This window comes from Thunnus albacares, chromosome 6 (genome assembly GCF_914725855.1).
Source record: "Thunnus albacares chromosome 6, fThuAlb1.1, whole genome shotgun sequence".
NCBI lineage: Eukaryota > Metazoa > Chordata > Actinopteri > Scombriformes > Scombridae > Thunnus > Thunnus albacares.
The window spans coordinates 17,523,736-17,545,740 of NC_058111.1; the positions used below are offsets into that span (position 1 = coordinate 17,523,736).

At 39.3% G+C, this 22,005-nt stretch overlaps 2 protein-coding genes across 2 annotated transcripts; both read left to right on the forward strand.

The window, feature by feature from the left end:
* The first annotated feature begins 837 nt into the window (after positions 1–837).
* Positions 838–7,896, forward strand: hepacama (hepatic and glial cell adhesion molecule a). Its single transcript, XM_044353169.1, has 7 exons — positions 838–1,198; positions 3,625–3,972; positions 4,252–4,533; positions 5,851–5,941; positions 6,180–6,247; positions 6,383–6,453; positions 7,108–7,896. The coding sequence occupies exons 1-7, from the start codon at positions 1,102–1,104 to the stop codon at positions 7,468–7,470; spliced, it is 1,320 nt and encodes a 439-aa protein (XP_044209104.1). The 5' UTR covers positions 838–1,101; the 3' UTR covers positions 7,471–7,896.
* Positions 7,897–11,618: 3,722 nt separating this feature from the next.
* Positions 11,619–20,861, forward strand: pde9ac (phosphodiesterase 9ac). The gene is made up of 18 exons (XM_044354396.1): positions 11,619–11,743; positions 13,417–13,487; positions 14,092–14,169; positions 14,531–14,574; positions 14,736–14,790; positions 15,068–15,138; positions 15,302–15,389; positions 15,483–15,564; positions 15,663–15,737; positions 15,963–16,049; positions 16,136–16,240; positions 16,390–16,472; positions 16,747–16,903; positions 17,094–17,207; positions 17,538–17,642; positions 17,792–17,920; positions 18,019–18,114; positions 20,050–20,861. Exons 1-18 carry the CDS (start codon positions 11,675–11,677, stop codon positions 20,098–20,100), a joined length of 1,560 nt encoding a protein of 519 aa, XP_044210331.1. The 5' UTR covers positions 11,619–11,674; the 3' UTR covers positions 20,101–20,861.
* Positions 20,862–22,005: the final 1,144 nt, after the last annotated feature.

Consider the following 22,005-nt stretch of genomic DNA (forward strand, 5'->3'; position numbering starts at 1 on the left):
TAGCAATAAAGTTAACTAAATCAACTCAACATAGTGTATTTTGACTCTTCATTCAGACTTCCTGTCTTATTCTTGAAGAGCATGTTTTACTTTCATTTTACACCTTTTGACCTGTGTGTTTCACTGTTTTTTCACATGCATAGTGAATATTAGAAGGTCAGTAAAAAAAGAGCAAATGTATTGCAATAAAAGCCACAACTTCACAAAACACTGTTTTTGGCAGCTTCACTTTAGAAGGAGTGTTTGCCTCTAATTTCTCCATCAGTTCACTGTCTTAATGTAGCTGCTACGCCACCTAGAGGACAAAGTAGGTATAACATCTTTCCTTTAATTTGTTTCCTCTTATTTGTTGCTTTTATTATCATGCAGCTTTCATACAGTACCATGCACTACGCACCTGACAGGTACTGACTGTACTGTCTAGCAGCAAAATGCTTCAAGGCTATATGTGTGGGTCAACAGCAGGGTTGGTTGCCAAGTGACAAATTGTGAGTTTATTGAGAGGCTCCAGTCCAGAGAGGAGTTTGCACAATGTGACAAAGGTGGGCCAAAGAGGGGGGAAGTGAGTTGTTTTTCAAACTCAGACATTTGAGGGTTTAAGTGGGCTCCTCTTAGAGCCACTGTTTTGGTTGAAGTATATTAGTTCTTCCCAGCAGGAATTTCTGCAAAGTAGCTCAACTCATTATTGCAACTCCTTATTACTTATAGCAAGAGTATGCTTAGAGTGTAAAAAAGAAAGTGTTTATTTTACAGGAAGCTTTAAGAAAGAAACAGACACTTTAAGATAAATAATTGCCCAAAAAAGCAAACACTATTTTCCTTTGAGCTGCTTTTTTGAAAGGGCAATGTGGCATGTAAGAGCTCATCTACACTATGTCTCTGTCTCACATGGACACACACACACACACAAACACACACACACAGTTGGCTGTTGTTGGCTCTGACTGGGGTGCTGTGAGGAGAGTGGGGCTCAGTGTGACCAGGCAGAGGCCAGTGTTGCAGGCAGTCAGGCAGTGGCGAGAGTGTTGATTCGTAGAGACGTGCCCAGGGTGGATAAACCATGCTCACTAAGTGGGAGAAAGACTCTGCCCTAGACACAAGATGAAGGTGGAGAGGAAGACCTCCTCTACAGGCAACAGTTTTACTGACATTCCTCCACTACTGACGCTCTTTGGCCTCCTCCTCCTTCTCTTCACAGGTAAGTCCAAACATTTTTTTTTTTTTTTTTTTTTTGCCTACAAAGAAATTAGAGGATAAAGGATCTCACCGAGACTGTGCCATGTTTCAGATGACTGACAGAAAACGTTGATTTTTCCTTGAATTGTGAGATTCTGATTGGTTGGTAACAAGTAAAGACAAAGCCAGACTGGGCCTGTTCAGTTACTCTCATTTCAATTAACCTATTTTTAACATTTTTGGTTTTCTTTTACAATCTTGAGTTACTTTCTTTGTTTTCATCAGTTTTAAAAAACACTCTGTGTCACTTAAAAGCCAGATCAAAATTCACATCCTTACTGTTTGTCTAGTAAAGTTAATCCAGGTTAGTCGCAGATTTTTCTTTTCTTGTCCTTGTGTACCACTAGCTGGTTGCACAATGGATTAGTTCATGTGTGATGCTCTAAACTGGGCCCCCATCACAAGCTCAAGAGGAGCCTGGAGTGGCTATTGTAGGTATGTAAGAAAGAGGACATGCAGGTTAAGTGTGATGATATCAAGTTTTGTGAAGAGCTGTTGAAAAGGGCAGGGCCTGCTTTTTGTACTTGGGAAGCTCTGGGTGAGTTCATGGGTGAGAAAAAGTGATGTCAAACATTAACAACTTGGTGATTTTGGTTTAAAAATGTATGATTTAATTCTGTGATCCGTACCAAGGGCCCAGTTTACCCGACCAGGCCAGTTTTGGTAGAATCACTGGATTCTGTGTCTATCTCCAACTTCACCAATGACAAAGAGTTTTTCTCTCTCTTTCGCTCTCTTTCTCACCCTCTCTCACTCTTTTCAAGGGAGGAAACTAGTTCCAACAATCATGCCCTTTGTCTTATCGCCTTGGCAACCCCTGTCAGGCGGACCAAATGGTTACCACGGCAATGAGGCGATGCCCTGCTAACTGCCTCACTGCAAAGAATAGTGAACAGTGCAGTCTCTCCCCCTGCCTCTCTCTCTCTTTCCCTCTCTCTCTCTCTCATCTAGGTTGTTCTTTCCATCACTGAGGCCCAACAGTAGGATGCCCCTCACAGGCCTGCAGCCAATGTTTAGGCCTCCATGTGTCCAGCGGCACTGAGTTATAGGAACCTCTACTGTGAACATAATAGCTTTGCTGTGTTTGGTTTCCAAGACAGGGCTCCTCTATAAAGGATGAAATGTGGCTCAGACTGTAATACCTTATCCCCGCATCCCTGTGGGAGGTGGAGGATAATTGAGGAGCACAAATCAAAATTAGTGTATTAGTTGTTCACTACGAGGGGTCATGAGGAATTCCTGGGGGGAGTTTCTGAGAAGTAGATTAGTGATCAAGATGTGACTAGACATCATGGGCCCAAGTGAACATAACGCGGGTGCGTAGCATACAGTGAGCTGGCTAATTGCTGTATTAAGGCAAAAATGCATAACATTTCTGTTTAGTAAGTCTGCATCAAAGAAAAAACAAACATCTTAGACAAAGGCCTAAATAATGAAGCAAAAAAAAGTATTGAAAGTCCTGAAAAATGCAGCATTTTGACATGTTATAGCAGGATAAGTATAGGCATAAATAATAGAATGGATATAAAATTAATAAGAATGAGTTCTGTTAGCTCCCTCAGTTTCAGTACACACACACTGTCATGGCTCACTGGGTCACTTTAATAGAACAGAGTCATCATTAATGTTATTAGTGACACCTTTGCTTTTCCTACTGGAGTATGGTCAAAATGGCGGCTGTGAAAAAGGTCAATTAGAAGTGACTTTGCTGCTTTAAATGTTTTAGCAAGTTAACCAAGTGCCAATAGAATAAATTACTGATTAAAATTAAAACATGCTTACAATTTAAGAGTTGCAAGTAAGGTGAAATAGAGATTATTACATTAAAGATACATTAACATGCAAGAACTATTTTAATGTTTTATGTGGTCACATCACACATTTGTGAAACTTAACTCTAAAAATGTACGACAGCATACATATAAATGACTTAGAGTAAAAGGCTATGTGATATTTCCATCCTTTCAATCCATTTCCATGCAGTGGTGGAAAAGATAAAGTCTCACAGATGAGAGTATTAGAGTAAAATGAAAGTATCTCAAAATTGTACTTGCACTTAATTAATTGTATTTACACCGTGCTTAAGTGAATGTACGTACTTTTTACATCTGGTGTGCAGGGCCCCTGTACCCATGCCCATTTTCTATACTCATATTTTTCATTTATGTTTGTACTGGCAGCAAGAGTAGTAATTAGTGTAACAGTAATTAGTGTGTTTTTCTCCTCTATTGTTTCATAATGTATGAACAGTTTATTCCTCTGATCTCTGCTCACTGGAGCATCAAAGGCTGCAAAGGAGCTGCCCTTTGTTTACTCTGCAACCCTCTACTATTCCTGTACTCCTCTCTATCTTCTCCTTAGCTTACTGCCTCTTTGCCATCTTTCCAGGTGAGGTGTCAGGGGTCAATGTGACCAGCCAAACCCAGTTGGTGAGGGGCACGGTGGGGAAAGAGGCCCTGTTGTCAGTCAGCTACTCCAGCAGCAGCTCCGACAAGCCTGTAATTAAGTGGCAGCTGAAGCGGGACAAAGAGAAACCTATCACTGTTGTGCAGTCCATAGGAATCGACATCATAGGGAACCTGAGGCCAGAATATCGCAACCGGATCCTGGTGTTCGAGAATGGCTCACTGCTGCTTCACAACCTGCAGCTGTCAGACGAAGGGGCGTACGAAGTGGAGATCTCCATCACGGATGACACCTTCACTGGAGAGCACTATATTGAGCTCACTGTGGATGGTATGCAGAATTACTCATTTTTCAAAATATCTGAGCAATCAGCGCAGGACACTGAAGAGGAGTTATAAGCTAACAGAAAATCAATACAAGTTGAAAATACATAATCTTGCCCAAGAACACGATACAGAGTGATTCACAGTGTTGGTGGTATTTTTTTTAAGAAATCTTATAACCACATTCAAATGAGTGTCAGTTGTTCTTATATAACTAAAGGTCAGTCTCTAATATATTTGAATTTCAATCTGAAGCCCCCCCATGTCTTTGTCCTGTTATCCTCAGTTCCTGTGTCCAGACCTTACATCCAGATGATGGCTTCATCTGTCCTGGAGTACAGCGAGCACTTCCACCTGCACTGTTCCCACGATAATGGCACAAAGCCCATCTACAGTTGGCTGAAGGGAGGCAAGGTGCTATCCAATGACTCACGCCTGCAGCTTTCACACGACCAAAAGGTGCTGACCATCTCGCGCGTTCTGATGTCAGACGATGACATTTACGCCTGCACAGTGGACAACCCTATCAGCAGCATGAAGAGCATGGCTGTCAAGCTCACTGTCTACAGTAGGTGGCATGTTACACCGGTAGGATCTTAAGTTGTGATATAAGTTTACATTTGAGCTGAAGAGATAATGGTATAGTAACATCAGATGGTTTTTGAGAATTACAATTTCTTCCTCTATACCAGCAAAACTGATGACGAAAACAGCAATCTATTTTCAGTAGTAAGCAGAAGCAATTATCATCTCACAGTGACCCATACACAAGCATGTCTGCCTCTCTAACAATGTTGTTTACAACAAGTGCAAATCCAGACTGTGAGTGCAGCAGAGTTGGCTGAGAGCAGTTGTTACTGGGCGCCATTATAGAGCCACACGTCAAGCAGAGGGAGAGAGAGGGAGAGACAGTCTGATCCAATGAATGGACAGTTATTTATGAGGAGGGAGTAGAAAAAGAAAGCAGGTGGGGAGGACGCTTTGCCTCAGTGGACCTCAGTAATCCTGACTTCATTATTGCTGTACTGTGATGTGCTGCCTGAAGGGACAGCTACAGGCCCTCAGACTGCTCTCTGTTCCCTCTGCATGCATAGCAGCACAGCACAAAGTCTCAAAGTGACTACACTAGTGTGCTACTTCACTGCACCTTATTCATGCCAATGTGTTGGCATGAATAAGACTTCCCAAGCAGTGTAGAAAAAAGATTTAATGTTGCTTTTGGATACTGCATATCCTGGCCACATCTCATTATAGGTTTAAAAGAAAAGTAGGATGTTCCAAAATAACTAATTTCTTGCCTTGAAAACAGAACTTCATGTTTTCAAACTTTTACTTTTCCACTGTGAAAAACAAGAAAAGGTTGATGATGGTGATGCCGAGGCTGGAGAGAGTGGACATGAGGATCTGGTGGTTCACTGTGTCGAAGGCAGCAGGCAGGTCAAGCAGGATGAGAAATGATGATCCGCTGCTCTTGCTGACTTCAGGGAGTCCAGAACTGCCAACAGAGCAGTCTCAGTAGAGTAACCACTCTTGAAGCCAGACTGGTTAGGATCGAGTAGGTTGTTTTGCGAAAGAAAATTAGACACTTGGTTAAGTACAGTATGTTCAAGTGTTTTGGATAGAATGAGAGAAGAGAAACTGGTCTGTAGTTTCCTACTTTCGATGGATCAAGTGTCGGCTTTTTGAGCTGTGGGGTTACCCGAGGGCTGAGTCTGCTTAAAAGCGGTGGGAAATGTGCTAGACATGAGTGACGTGTTAACACAGACCTCTCGGTTTCTTCTTTCTTTCTCTCAATGTCTTCTTTCTTTCTTTCTTTCTTTCTTTCTTTCTTTCTTTCTGTCACTCTCACTCTTTCTTGCCTTCCCTGTGTATCCCTCTGGTTTAGGAAGGAGCTCGCTATACATCATCCTGTCCACCGGGGGCATATTCCTCCTAATCACCCTGGTGACAGTGTGTGCCTGTTGGAAACCTTCCAAGTGAGAGCCACTCTTTCTTCTCTTTCCTTTTTTCCCTCTCCTCTCTCTCTCTCTCTCTCGCTCTCATTGGCTTTGATATTGCACTTGAGGATGTGGCTAGAATCTTAAGTAGCTCAACAGTGTCACCATATTCTGCTATTCTTAACATTTATCCTTATTGGACAAGTGATCAACACAGTGACTTGTAGATTATATAACATTTTAAGATTTTGATTTAATCTGTTTTTTCCTTCTAAAGAAAGAAACATAGACCTGTCCCCCAGAGAGCTCCCATCTATGTAGAGCAGAGTGAAAATGGCCATGATGGTGAGCAACAGTGTTTCCTTTTCATATAGCTTTACAACACCTTTGTATACACATGTCACACATTATATTTTTTATTATATGAATATATATTTAATATGTTTCATGTTTTTCTTTTTTCTTTTTTTTTTTTTGTAGTTGATGTTGTACCCAAACCAACCACACTTGGTCGAAGGAGTCCCATGCCTCTGTATGTTCTCAACGAAGATGTAAGTGATGCTCCAAGCCATTTAACCCTTACATACTGTTCATATGCTGACCCTTCACAGTATCGCTCATAATTAGTCTCTATACCAAACTTCTGAACCACAAATGTATTTTTCATTCATAAACACAATATCAGTCATTAATCATTGATAAATGGGTGATAAGTCCTTGATTGAGCTTTCAGAGAACAAAGAGATTGTATTCTTTAGGTTTAAGGATATTTGTGAATAGAAAAAAAAACATTCGCAATCACACTATGTTATTGTCCTATGTTACCTGAAACAGGAGAACATAGCAGCCATCATGATTTCAATTAATGTTATTGAATGTGAAGGATGCATCAACATTTTTGAATGGTGATTTTTTTTTTACCCAGAAACAACCTCAAAAATGTGAATGTGTAAAATGAAAAAAGTTTTAATATTTTCATTTTTTATATTCTTGGTCTCTGTAGGAAAAGTCATAACATTTCAAGTTAAAAGAATAGTGTTTAGGATCTTTTTATTAAATGTAAAAATGGGTCATATTTGACATGGACAGTGTGTAAAGGTTAAAGCTAAAGTTTATAAAAATCATGGCTTCATCAAAATGAGAATCTTAAATAAAACACTATAGCAAATGATGATTCTAACATGTGTCACATCATCTTGTTTCAGGAGACCCTCGAGCGTTTGGAAGAATGTTCTAGTAATACCTTCAGCCAATCAGAAATGAGTATCCCTGCTACCTATGCCCCAGTCCTTCCCCCCTCCTCCAACAGAACTGAGCGGCCCATCTGGACTGCCCCACGCAGGTACCCCCGCAGCCCCTCTCCACTGGCACAACCTCTCCCACAACCCCTTCCAGGTCCTCCCCTACGCCCTCTACGCTCCCCCGCTCACTCCCCCGGTTCATCTCCACGCAGTTTCAGCCCGATCAGAAAAGTTCGTCCACCAGTGGGCATCCCAACCAGCCACCTGCCTGTAGAGGCAGAGTGTGTAGACCCCAGTGATCAGACTCACTGTCCACCCCAGCAGTGACGACCGCACATTTCTCAGCATTCCTGGGAAATATGCTTTCATTCTGTGATATGTAAAGTACATGTATAGTTTGTTGTATCCTGCCATGAGGATAATGGATTTGATGCACTAGGATAAGAGATGAGCCCACTTTCTGCTAATTCCATTATCTATTATCTATCTCTCCATGCACAGTATTTTCTGTAGTCTTTCGATGATATCCTGTAATATGAAAAAGTACTTCCTGTCCACCAGCATGTAGTATATTATGTATATGATGCTGAGACAGTGAACAATTTCCAGCTCTGGTATATATTGATGTATTGTGAATTTTACTGGGAACTTTTGATAAGTGCCTGTACATATGTAAGTTAATAGTTTTAAGGGGTTGGGTTGGTAAGGGGTTTTGCCTTGTTTTCCCTTTCAACAATTAAACCTCAAACTGTACTTTCTGTGTTGGATCATTATATAACCGAAGGTAATAAAAATTCAAATAGCTGGTATGGTGTGTGTCATCAGTGTTGTAATATTCTCCACCACAACCCTGCATATTAATTTCATGCATTTTTTTATTTTTACCTATCATTCTGTGTGTTACTACAGTGTTATAATATTATTATCATGTTACACACACCAAACAACAAAGCCATAATGAGCTGAATGAGTATTGCTGAGTACAAGTGTAATTCCTTTCTAGTCCATTAGGTGTCACCCACACATTTTCTTAGATTTCAGTGTACACTGGTGATGAAACAGTTCCAAAGGGTAGATTTTACTTGTAAATATATTTTACCTTCACCACTTTTCCTAAACTTTCAATGAACCTTTTTAAATCAATCATGTGTAACAGTTGACATATGACATTTTGTTGTGCCATGTTGGGTTGTATACTTGTGTGGATGTCTTATTACCGTTTGGTCCCTTTGCTTTATCTAAACGAAGCATGATGACAGATGATTCTTAATATTCATTTACTTGATATGAAAAGGTCAATGAGGATAAAGCTTTGTTTGATTGCACAGTTACCTAATGTGGGCTAATCAACTTCAAGAGGAGGCTTTAAATCAATAATGCGCAGTCACAGACTTAATATTTACAGTAAGTCTTAACTTAAAGTGGGCCACGCAATCATGTAGCCTCCAATCAGTTTGCTATGAATAGAAGCATTCTTGATTGTGGATAAACCACTCCTTAATATGCCCAGATGAGTTTACAGTAGATGGCAACTGTATCCACGTATGGGGGTAATAATCACTTAATACGTGGTTTATTTTATCATCAGCATGTTATTCTATCCACTGCTAAAAAAAACACATTGTCAGTGAGCATGGCATAAAAAGACCAAAAAGATTAAAGATTAAAGGATGTTCTGAACTATATTCAGTTATAAGCTTGCAAGGGAGGAAGTGTGCACAAACACACAAACACACAATGTGGCCTGGTCTGTCACTATTATCAGGATAATGTGTTCCCCTCAGATGTCCAGCTGGACATCTTTTGTCATGAAAATCTGCATGATTTCATTTATTGCTTTTATCCTGAAATGTATCTTCCGTTGCTGAAGGTGTGACGAGTCTTGCGGTTTCATAAGCAATCAGATCCGCCTGTTTTGATCTGGGCTTTGCAGTCTTTGTTCTGTTTGAAACACCTTGGCACACAGCCTCATGAATACACATACACACACACACACACACACACAAAAGCACAGGCAGGCAAGCACACAAACATGTGCATAATCACTTGTAGCTCACAGTAAGTGGAAATGAAATGTCCTCAGATAGTGAAAGAGGCCCATTCTTATTGATTGTTTTGGAAATTGAAATTGAAAATTTTATCATATTTTTATCTCACATTTTGTATATTAGTCACCAAGTCCGTCCCATCATGCTCCACATCCAGCGTGGCAGAGGAGCTTGGAAGCCCAGGGTGTAATTAGACTCTAGGGAGCAGGATCACATCTGTGTGTAAACAGTATGTGTGTATGTGTGTGTATTCGTAAGGGGAGTGAGGTATCCTATGAGTTGAATAGAGACGTATGACACTCTCCATCTCTAATTAATTACCTCCTCCTACTGCCTAGTCGAGCCTTCTCACTAATGTCCTTGTTCACACCAGTCTGCTGATGTGAAATTCCCAGTAGAGGAGGGTGACTTTATTGTTGGAAAGCTCTTATCTAGCCTCTTGTGTATGTGTGTGTGTGTTTGTGGGTGTGTGTGTGTGTAGGCCAGGACCGCTTTCATAGCAGATAATTAATGCCCTTGTAAAGCACGGTTTTAGTGTAACAGGTCAATGGACAAAAGAAAAATAGAGAAGATTTTATGATCGATGTCCTACCAGCTTTTGACTGCAGCTGGTAGTTGCTTGACATTTTCTCTGATCCACAGTCTTTACTCAAAACCATTTTTTCCTGAAATGCTTTAACTTATGACACTGTATTTACTTAATATTTTGTACTATGTACTTAATTGACTTTTTATCGTCATTCTGTTTCTCCACTTGTCTGCTCTTTACAGCATGTTTGTCCATCCTGCAGGAGAGATTCCTCCTCTGTTGCTCTATTTGAGGTTTCTCCTTTTATTCGCTTCAAATGGCTTTTGTATGTGTGTGTGTGTGTGTATGTGTGTGTGTGTGTGTGAAGTTCTTCCTCATCCAAACCAAGGGTCTAAAGATGACAGTTGTCATATGTTGTACAGATTGTGCAGCCCTATGAGACAAGTTTGTGATTTAATATGAATTAAATTGATATGAAATTAAATCATCCAGGTGATTCAGAACATCAGTAAGTCTCTAACATTTCCTGAAATCAGCAAATGAAATGTTATTAGACCATGTGCTTTGACATATATTTATTTTATTCCCGACATGATCAATTATGAATTGCTGCTAAAAATAAAACACACTCTGAAATCTCTTCAAGTGCTCTGCTGAACTCATCTGACCAAACCATCTGTTAGACATGTTCTCAACAATGAGTGGATGAGTGAACTGGGGATAATAAGACAAACACACACAGAAATTAAAAACACAAATGCTTCTCAGATGAACATAACACACCACCACACACACATACATAGTAGCTATAACAAAAAGAACAAGGCCACACTTGAAATTAGGGGGCCCCTCGGTTAGAAGTGGAGTCCCCCCGATAAGATATAATTTTCCATCTTTGAGTGCTCTAATCAGTGTTTTGCTCCTGTCCTGCAAGCCTTTTGGGCCAATAATAGTAGCTGATTTCAACAGAACACAGGTATAATATAATTCTCCTTCTCCAGCACCAGTCAGATAAGAGTGTAGTAAACAATTTATTTGATAAAGCCCCGTAGACACATAATGCTTGTGTGTTTTTTTCAGATACAGATACAGTGAATCAGACTATGTATATAAGAGGTTTGTCCGCAGGTAAAAGCCCTGTGCCACTTAAGACATTAGGGTTGACTTATTTTTCACCATAGTAACAGTCCCCTGGCAACCAGTAAGAGAGCCAGTTATATTCATAGTACTCGATACCCCTCTGGCTCCCTCACACATACCCTTCCTCACCTTCTCCATCGCTCACAGCCTCTCTCGCTGTAACCGTAGATTTCACTTTTTTTGCATTTGGGTCCTTGTGTGTCTGCATGTGAGTCAGCTGCATCCTCAGCACCTGGGACATTACCGCCAGTCTCCACAGGGGAAGCTGCATCGCTGATACTGTGAGTTTAGCAGATGTGCTGCTGCTTTTTGTGATTTAATTTGACTGTGAGTTTTTAACCTTATTATTTGCACATTTTTTCAGTTTTTTTTAAACTAAATATTGTGGAAATTGGCTGTGGATTGTGGAAAATGTTGTGGGCAAATAGACATTTTTTCCATCATGTTTTACACATGAATCTAACATGCTCCTTGGTAACATTTTGCATACGTATTCCTCTTTGATTTAGTTGTTTCCGGCCTCTGGAGATTGGCAATGGCAAAAACATAACAAATTATGTAATTTCAAATATGTTGACAGAGATCTAAGGACGCTCACCTGTTGCTGATGTTTCATTCTTTTCTCATGTCATTATTTTTTTAGTTTTTTATTAGGAATTAGTGTAATGTATTGAGAAAAAATGATGTCCTCCACTCATTTGCTTACCTTGTGGATCCTCAGAAAAACACCCAGGTTGTCGGCTTTTAAAGTTTGTCAATCAGGGCTCCAAGCCAGAATCACTCCGGGTGTGTAAGAGAGGAGAGGGAGGTCAACATGGGCTCCAGCTCCTCCTCCTATGCCCCCAAAACCATTTATCTGGATGTGGATGGGAAGGTGCAAAAGGTGGGTCCGATTCTAGTGGAAAAGTTTGAATTATTCTGTCTTTTTTTATTATTTCATTTGCCAAAATACAGTTCACCCCCCATTTCTATTAGAAATGTAATGTGACATTACACATTTCACTAATGTCTTCTCTGCTGTGTCAGATCAACTGGTTTTGACAAAAAATGGTCACAGAATCTAATTTTCTGGCAGTAAAATCTGTTACAGATATGCAGTCATATACAGATTTCAATTATGTGTTTACAAAGATGTAAAAATTGCCTGTAAAATGTGTTATAAAATGTGATATACGATACAGTGTAGATATAAGAGACACATCTGATGAAAATAGGTTATTTCTTTCTTTTAATCAGAACTGCATTTGCATATGAATTACGTAACAAACCGTAACTGTAAAACGATTGACATTAATGTAAAAAAATGCAAATATGTAAATAAAACAAACAAAAAAAACATCACAGTTGCAGCTCATTCAGTTAGTTCAAATTTATTTTTTTCCATTTTGAGGCAGAAAATTCAGAATTCGGAAAATTCAGAAATTCAGAATTTCATATTAGTAAGAATTCTAAAAGCATCCTTTAATAACTTAAGCAATGGCAATTAAATAATTCAATGTTTAATTTACCTTCATGACTCACAGTTGTTGGTATTCCCAGTGGACCAGCCTCACCTGAGGAGGAGCTAAAATTAGACTGTGATGCAGAGCAGTTTGCCTTATTTCTGACAGAACCAAACACCCGTTGTCAACAGCTTACACTCCGGCATTAATTTCTGATCCCTTAAAGCTCTGGGGAATATAATGTATTTCAAAATATGGATTTAGATCTCTTCCTGTCTTTAACTTTTCAGAGGCAGCATTTAAGTTAAACAGAAAAAGTACTAAATAAAGTATAGCACTGGCTTATTTCAGCTCTTTAATCCGACAACATAGCAACGGCCAAGTGAACATTTAAACAGTCATGACAAATGGTTTCTTGCTCGAGTTTCATGTTTCAGCGTTCCAAACATACTGAGGTACAGATAAATGAAACACTTGCTGATCTGGTGATGTAGAGTGCTTCAAGTAGAGAGCTGGCGATGACACATGTCTGTTCAAGAGCCCCAAGCCCACAGCCTGAGGCTGAATGTTTGTCTGCTACACCTGCTGGCTTCAAGATGTAAGGCTGCAGTTTTTGCATAGGGTATATGCACACACCCTTTTTTATCTGTGTACATATGCTGTAGTGAGTCTTGTAATCTAGAGTGTTTTTGTATGACAGCCGTGGATAATGTCGCTATCTTCTCTCACACTCCAGCTGTCCACTTCTGTCACATTGTTCTCTCTGCTGACTTGACCTCATTCAACTATATATTCAGCAAACCAACCTTTACTTTACATTCCCATGTGACTTTGTCGCTTAAAGATATGAAATTTGATAACCTTCCTCCCCTGTCAGAGCACTGAGGCTTTATATCAAAACCACAGCAGCTGTGTCCAGGTGTCCCTTTGAAAGCCTTATACACTGAATCTGCTGTGTTCGATTTGAGGGCTAAGTGGCTGCACAGAACAAGTTTTCTCCTATATGTGTGAATGTTATTTTATTACTACATTATTACTACATTAATACAAAAAGGAGAACCAACTTGCTTGTATTTGAATTTGAACCAATAAAAGAACTGTGTGTCTCTCACAGGTGGTGTTCAGTCGGCACTGCAGTCCCTGCGACATCAAGGAGCTTCTATGTTCCTCATCCAACATTCCCAGGTTTGTTTCACCTGCTTTTAGCTTCAATTTTTAGAAATTCTTCATTGCTTGCTCACTTGTTTGTTTTTTTGCTCATTTATTTCATTCACGTGGACAGTGAGGTCCCATTGATCCCTATTTCATGTCTCTGGGCATGATTGCCATAAAACAAAGCAAGATTATTTTCAGGCATGATAACTCATGATAAGTAAAGACAGAAAAAGCTTGTTGAGTAGCTCCATATAGTAAAGTAAGACTTGAATGTACTAATGAGTCAGACACACTACATTAGACATGCCTTTTTCTTCCCTCCTTTTCCTTCACTCTGTCTCTACAGAGATCCCAGGCACAATACACATGCATTTTTGTGTACTATAAAACTATAAAATTGTATCTATGCCAAAAGTTAGCCCAGTTAAGGTGTTATTACTATAATAAATGTTTGGGTTGTTTTTTTGTTTTTTTTTGGGTGTTGTAACTTTCATAACATAAATGTCGATCATTTCTCTTTCACTCCAACAACATTAAACACTACGTACTTTGACTTAAACATTAAATTTAATATGAAAAAGTTAAGAGGACTGAATTCAACTCAGTGTTTCTTCCTCTCATCCTCTTATCACAGGAACACTGCCATCATGATGGTGGATCCAGAAGGTGCCTTGGTCTCCATAGATCCCACCATGCCCACCAACTCTCCAAAGTAACCTAGCATCATTATGATATTGTATTAATATCCTAATTACATGTCTATCATGTCATCTTTTTCCAAATCTGTGCCTCATTTCAGAGGCTCTTTTGACAAACATTTTATAAGATGAGAATGAAAATTCGTTCTTGACCTTGGAAACAGTGACAAAACAATCTGAAATGGAGCTTTTGATCATATCTATAGAACAGCTACTAAATTAACCTTGAAATTGTTCTGTTAACTCTTTATAGACATTTATAAACTTGGTAGAATTCAACTGTAATTCTTTCCAAAAAAAATACAAGCAAAAAATACAAGCAAACTGCTATGGTGAGAATTAGGAATAATAATTGCACATCTGGTTTCCTTACAGCTCTCTGTACAAAATCATCCCCCTGTCTACCGGTCAGCTTGGAGGTAAAGTGTCTGCAGCAGCTTTAACTAGCTGACAAGCACACATACATTCATGCATCAACAACACATCTACTGTGAAAGTAATGATTAGCTTTGAACATACCAAACCTGACAGCGTGATTGCTGTTCACAATGATTTATCAGGTATGTATTTATGTCTGCAGAGAAGGAGGATATGTTTCAGAACGTGTTGTCCCAGGTGGCTGAGCAGTTCAGCAGGTAACACCTCAGTTGTTTATGTTATGCTATGACTGAAGCCTGCCCTTCCCCACCCTCGCACATACCTCACACTCATACCTGACACCGGTGCCTTTCAAACACCCTAATCCAGTCATAATACATGCTGCAACCCATAGAGGCAAGTTAAATCAGACAACAAGAAATTCTTTCACTTTTGTCATTAACTTTGAAGGTCCTTTTCTAGTTTGGTTTTGTCATTATGACCCTATGAACCATATGAAATACATGTCTTTTGTCATTTGTTTTGCTCTCACAGAGCCTTTCGCATCAATGAGCTGAAGACTGAGGTCACCAACAGGCTAGCCATGCTGGAGAAGAGAGTGGAATGTAAGAAGTACATTTTATGTCATTTATCTAATAGGATCACATAGGAAAAAAAAATATTTCAATGCAATACAATCTAGGATATCAATAAAACATGAAATAATTCAAGTGCAGGCACATTCTTAAAGTAAGCCAAACAGTGATATTTCATGTCATCTTGTTCCAGTGGAGGGCCTGAAGGTGGTGGAAATTGAGAAGTGTAAAAATGATCTGAAGAAGCTACGAGATGAGATGACTTCACGAGGTGGTGGCAGGTGAAATGACTATACTTTTACCACCAACATCGATAGAAACCAAATCATGTAATTCAATTCAAAATAAAATGTCTTCTTTCCTTTCGACTTTAGAGTAAACTGCCCATGCAAATACAACTTCTCAGATGATGGGAAGAAGGTCACTCCTAGACGAGATGTCCCCAGTTATCCAAAGGTATGTCTGTCTCCTATTTTTTTACCATTTAAACTTCTGGAACCCTGAAGATTTTTTGAAGTTCTGATGACTTTATTTATTTGGCTTGACATCCACAGTACACACTGTCTCAGGAGACTGTTGAGGCACTGAAGAAGCCAACATTTGATGTCTGGCATTGGGAACACAATGAGGTTTTTAATTCAATTCAGTTTAATTCAAAACACTTTTAATAATTTGCCAAGTTTTGTTGACTCCAATTAACATTCAACTGATCAGTCTGTATGCACTATTCTTACATGGTTGCAGTTTAGTTGCAAGTGTATATTTCTATATGATTTTTATGCCTATTTTAGCTCTTTTTTCACCCTTTTTTGCATATTTGAACTGAAGATGCTTTACTTCCTTTGTGGTTGCAGATGCTGAGCTGTCTGGAGTATATGTACCATGACTTGGGACTGGTGAAAGAATTCAACATGAACCCTATCACACTGAAACGCTGGCTGGTAAAGTTACAGAAGAGAGTAGAAGCATCACATATATTTTCTAATCTGCACTTCACAGTTAATTAAGTATTTTTTCTGTCCTCTAGTTGGCCATTCAGGAGAACTACCGAAACAACCCTTTCCACAACTTCCGTCATTGCTTCTGCGTTAGTCAGATGATGTATGGCATGATCCACCTCTGTAACCTACAGGTGAGGTGTATGTTTGTGGGTATGAGTGTTCATGCATGTCAAGGATATCAAGTGAATCATCTACCATTCAACAACCATGTTTACAAAATTATGTAACGCTGGATATTTTGCATTTTGTAACAACACCTTTGATTTATACTGTTGTCCAGGAGAAGTTGACTCTCACAGATATGGGCATTTTAATGACAGCTGCAGTGTGTCACGACCTGGACCACCCTGGCTACAACAACACGTAAGACTCGCTATTCTGTCTGTAGGGGTGTTGAAAGATGGAGTACAGATGCCCGTTGACCCCAGTATGTTTTGACATCTTTTACACAACACTGTTGTCAATGAACTGTGAAACTAGTTCAGCATGGGGAGAGTTCAGGTATGAAAACACGCCGATTTAGATTATCATGTTGAAGTTTTGGGCAGGTGAAGACCTCTCTTATCAAGGAAACTTCGTGAGAATATATCCATCCATCTTAAATCCATCCGTTTCATCCATGTCATCCATCTATCAGGTACCAAATCAATGCCCGCACAGAGTTGGCAGTGCGCTACAACGACATCTCTCCACTGGAGAACCATCACTGTGCCGTGGCCTTCCAGATCCTCTCTCTTCCTGAGTGCAATATCTTTGCAAACGTGGATCCTGAAGCATTCAAACAGATTCGACAGGTGAAATGTGCATGCAAAAGTCTCCTTAGTGAGCAGGAAAAACAGAATTCATTCAGATTCATGACAAACATCTTATTTATCTTATTGTAATTCTACTGTCTTGTCACATTTATCTAAAGACTATTTAACTTAAAATGTAACCAATTTTCATTCAAACCTTCAAACCTTGACTTTGCTTTTATGTCTCCAGGCAATTATCACCCTCATTCTGGCCACCGACATGGCCAGACACGGAGAGATACTAGACTCCTTTAAGCAAAAAGTGGACAACTTTGACTTCACCAACGAAGAGCATGTCACATGTGTACGTATACATTGTGCCATACAAGATCATGTTACATCTCCAGCTGACACCAGCTGTTTACTGTACTGCGCTATGTATATAGGATTTGACCCTCAGCACAAGCAGGCCTTTATCCTTTCTGAGAGTGTTGCAATCAGCAGAAGCCACAGGGATTGTATTAGCGTAATTGGGAAAGTAGTCACAGAAATACAGTGGAAAATGTGGAAATGAATAGGCTCCTTTATTCTCTGTTTGGTGTGTGTGTCTGTGTGTGTGTGTGTGTGTGTGTGTGTGGTGTGTGTGTGTATGGGGTGGGGGGGTGGTTGTACATGCATGTGTTTGTGTTTTCAGCTGAAGATGGTTTTGATCAAGTGCTGTGATATTTCCAACGAAGTGAGGCCAACTGAGGTAGCTGAGCCATGGGTGGACTGTCTACTGGAGGAGTACTTCATGCAGGTGACCTCATCCAAAATATTTACATTACCCCTAAATCCATGATCTACAGCCAAAAAGTCAACTCAAATAAAGGATTCTGTACATCATGAGCAATGATAAGTGAAGCTTACAGCATCAAATGACAATATTTCCACTTCTGTGGCTCCCAGAGTGACAGGGAGAAGTCTGAGGGTCTCCCTGTGGCCCCCTTCATGGACAGAGATAAAGTCACCAAACCCACTGCTCAGATTGGATTCATCAAGTTTGTCCTCATCCCGATGTTTGAAACTGTCATGAAGGTAGGACCAACTGTCTAACGATGTGTGCCTATATGAACACTTTGATAAAGAAAAAAAAAAAGTTAATGTCCTTTAACGGCTGCGGTGTTTTATGACAGCTTTTCCCTCAGATTGAGGAGATCATGGTTCAGCCTTTGAGAGACTCTCGTGACCACTATGAGGAGCTGAAACAGATTGACGATGCCATGACAGAGGTAGAACCTTCCTATCTATCTATCTATCTATATCTATATCTATCTATCTATCAGGGAAAAAGCATGATGTACAGTCAAGCTTTGTTCAAACACACACATTTTTATGTTAAATTCTTACTAACGCTCCATATTTTCAAAAGATGTCAAATGAGTCGAAAAAAATCACCTGTCAATAGTCATCTATTCTCTATGATACTGTGCAAAACAGAGACAGCAAGTTGTAGCACTATTACAACGACCTTATTTTCAACCTTGGTGACTAGCAAAGGTAGAGTGGCTGTAACTTTGGCCAGGTTGCTCCCACAGACACATACAAATGCACGTAAAAAGAGAAAATCTTCAAGGAAATCACTAATCTGATTTACCATCCAGCTCCCATGGCTATAAATGATCTGGATATTGTAAAGCTGTCAGTGGGGGAGTCACAATGTCCAATTTTGCAATATAATATTTTAAGCAACATAAATAATGTAAGAAAAAAATTAAATCTGAAATTATCACAATATTGCAATATTATTTTTTATTGAGACACTAGGAGACGCAGTGAACAAAACTGCAATGAAGACAGGTTTAAACCTGCACACATTGCAGAGAAATATGTGTCAAAAGCCAAAAGTGACACTCCTTTATGGTCGCAAACATGCCATTTTGCCTGTGTGGACATAACAAATGAAATTTAGCTTAATCGGAATGTAAAGGGTTAAAACAATAGCAGTAACAGGTTCTCTGCAATGAAAAGGAGGCATTTAGTCAACAGATCCAAGCTCACTCAAGCTTATCACCTGGAGCCACCTAAACACTACGAATGAACAGTTATGCAATTTGTTTCACATGGGAGGGGTCACACACACACACACACACACACACACACACACACACACACACACACACACACATACAGTACATGGACACATGCATGCACGCACCCATCAAACCACTTGCTAACATAAAGGTGTGTCTTTTGTTCAATGAGGCACAGAAGAAAAAAACTGAAAATATGTCATTAGGCGGGAAGAAGAAGTAAGCTCTGCAGTGAGTGAGTGCAGTGGTATCTGTGTAAGTAAAAGCAACTGACTCCTTGGTTGTGCTTTAGTGTTTAGTGTTCGTGTCATGAGTGCTCTCTGTCTCTGCCGCTGTCTCTGGCCCCTCCACAGCAACTCTTCTCTGTACTGAACTCTATCGACAAAAGCCAGACCTTTAGGAATGTGCAGCACTTTCATCACTTTGGATTCGCCTTTTAAGTTAACACCAAGGAGTTCGTATGGATTCCCTCACAAAAAAGGAAAAAGCAACGGAGCAATCCCATTCAGTTGGCTCAAGCAAAATTGGTTCAGCATTAGAAATTTTACAGCCTACAAAGAAAGAGAAAATGTTACAGCCTAAGAACCAAAAGGAGAAAGAAATCCTACAAAAAATACTTAAGTTATTAAAACTAACACCAGAGTATGACTCAAATATGACTTCCTTGAAAAGATTAATTTTGCAGCTGTCATTATAGTTTTGACTGTCACTGCTGCAATACTGAAAGTGATGAAACTGTCACTCATTAGTTACCCTCTTAAACACTTTTTTTTTTTTTACAGTGACAAGACAACAATTTCTGCTCATGAATTGAAATTATAACCTCTTTTCCTTTCTTTTCCCATTTCACATTGAACCTTTCCACAGAACTAGAATGAAGTTGCTACTAGATTTAGGGTAAGATTTGACTTTCCGCAGAGGGAAGCCAAGTCTAACTCACAGCTGTAGGGCAACTTCAGTCCAATAGCCTTCTTCTGTGATGGACGATCTTTTGGTGGTCAGGCATGGTTTGTGCTGATCTAGGCACAACTCTCCGTCGATGAGTTGTTGTTTAAACCTAGTTTTAGTCTCAGCTTTCCTCCTTAAAACCCATCTGTTTCTCTCTGTCTAATTTAAGCTCTTGTTTTATTGCAGGGGTCTTCTTTTGTGTTCAAACTCAGGACAGACTTTAAAAAACGTGAGTGAGGCCTGGACAAAGACGTTCTGTGCTGCGTTCTGAAGATGACAGATGGAGAGACCGAGCAGGAGGCAGAGAAAAGAGACTGCTTGGCTACATACTGAACTAAACTTAGGCGTCAAGGTGGCATATCTTGAACTTTGACTTAGACTTTTGCACTGGATGTAACAGAGAGGGACCTGGCGACCTCGATGTATATTTATAGTGTTTCTGTTGTTTCTCTCTACTCTTTTTTTATTTTCATTTCATAGAGCTGCAACAGCTTGAAAGACCAGTTTCTCTGACAACAAATTTCAAGAAAAATGTTATTTTAGATTGATGGCAATGCATTTTTTAAAAGCCTCATGAGCTAAAGGTTCAGGCAAATAGCTTGCACAAACAGTAAATGATGATATTTCCCCAAAATATTTCCAGTAGAAAAATAAACTACGTCAAAGTGGGACATTTTCACCTCACTGTAGCAATAAATATTTTTGATTGACATGGTGCACTATGAGAGTGTTTTCCAAAGAATAATGCTTTACTTTTTTTTGTACACACACAATGAGCTGTTCAGCAAACCATCACGATTCTAGGTATCTTCTCTGGTTCACTTATACATTTTTTTAAAAAGCCACATAGGGGCAAACGTTTCACAAGTTGTAAGTTCCAAGTATGTTTCACAATTCATTCTGTGTTTTTACATCTCAAAATGTATGTAGAACTGTGCTTTATATGTCTGTTCATCTGTTATGTCTTTATATATAAAGTTTAGACAACATACATTTCAGAGTGTCTGTCCACTGTCACTTTAATAATAGAGCACATTTAAAAACAATAAATGTTAGTCAAAGTTCTTTTAAAAGAAGTTAAAAAAAATACAGCTACAGATCATTAAAATAAACCTGGTGTTGTATACTAGAAAACAACTAATTGACATAAATTAACCCTTTATTTATGCTTTGCATTGTTCCACATGTGTTTCATATTAATCATATTACTGTTTATTACAAATATGCTGTTAATCCAGAGAGGCCATAACATACAACAGCAAGTGGCTATTTAGATCACTGTGGTAACACTTCATTTATTTTGTTTACCTATTTTATAAAGGTGAGAATGTTGCAAGTATGATTCCTCTAACTAATCACTACTCAACGATTTGATAATTTCTTGGTGTACATCTTTTTCAACATACTGTTTATACTGAATATTTGAATGTTAAAAATGTAACAATGATACATAATTTTCACCAAATGAATCATGTTGATAAAAAACAAACTTGGTAGCATCAATATCACATCATACCTGAATCTTTATACCTGAAAACAAACCGAGTCTTCTTTCACCCTTTTTTCAATCCTGGATAGATGCTTTACTTGAGCCCTTGTGAAAGGCTGCATTGTAAAATGTTGTGCACACATTCCAGTTATTCACTGCTTCTCTGCCCATCATTCTGATTGAGACACATTTTATTGGCACATTTGAGACTGGAGGGCTAGAATACAGTCAACATGTGTTGAAATATGACTAGTTATCCTGTTGTGTACCACCCAAAGGTGCCACTTAACTCAGCCCGCACTACGCCCCTCTCTCTCCACGGCTTCCCTCTCAGCCATATCAGAACTGGGTGGTTTCCTCCAGCTACTCTGCAGTGATTTTATCACTGTGTTTTTTGGCAACAATTTGTTGCTGATTACTCCAGAGTGATTACGCCTCACCTGTTGGCCTCGCCTCACACACCACAAACAACACCTAACATGAAATCATGTTAATAATACAGAGTAACGCATGCTATGAATCACCAAAGACATTATTTGTCCTGCATCTTTTTGTTTAGGTTTGTTTGTGCATTCAAAAATCAAGTAGGAGAATTAATAAACTTCAATTTCACTTCTCTAGTTAGCTTTATCTAAGTCCCTCCACTAATCCAT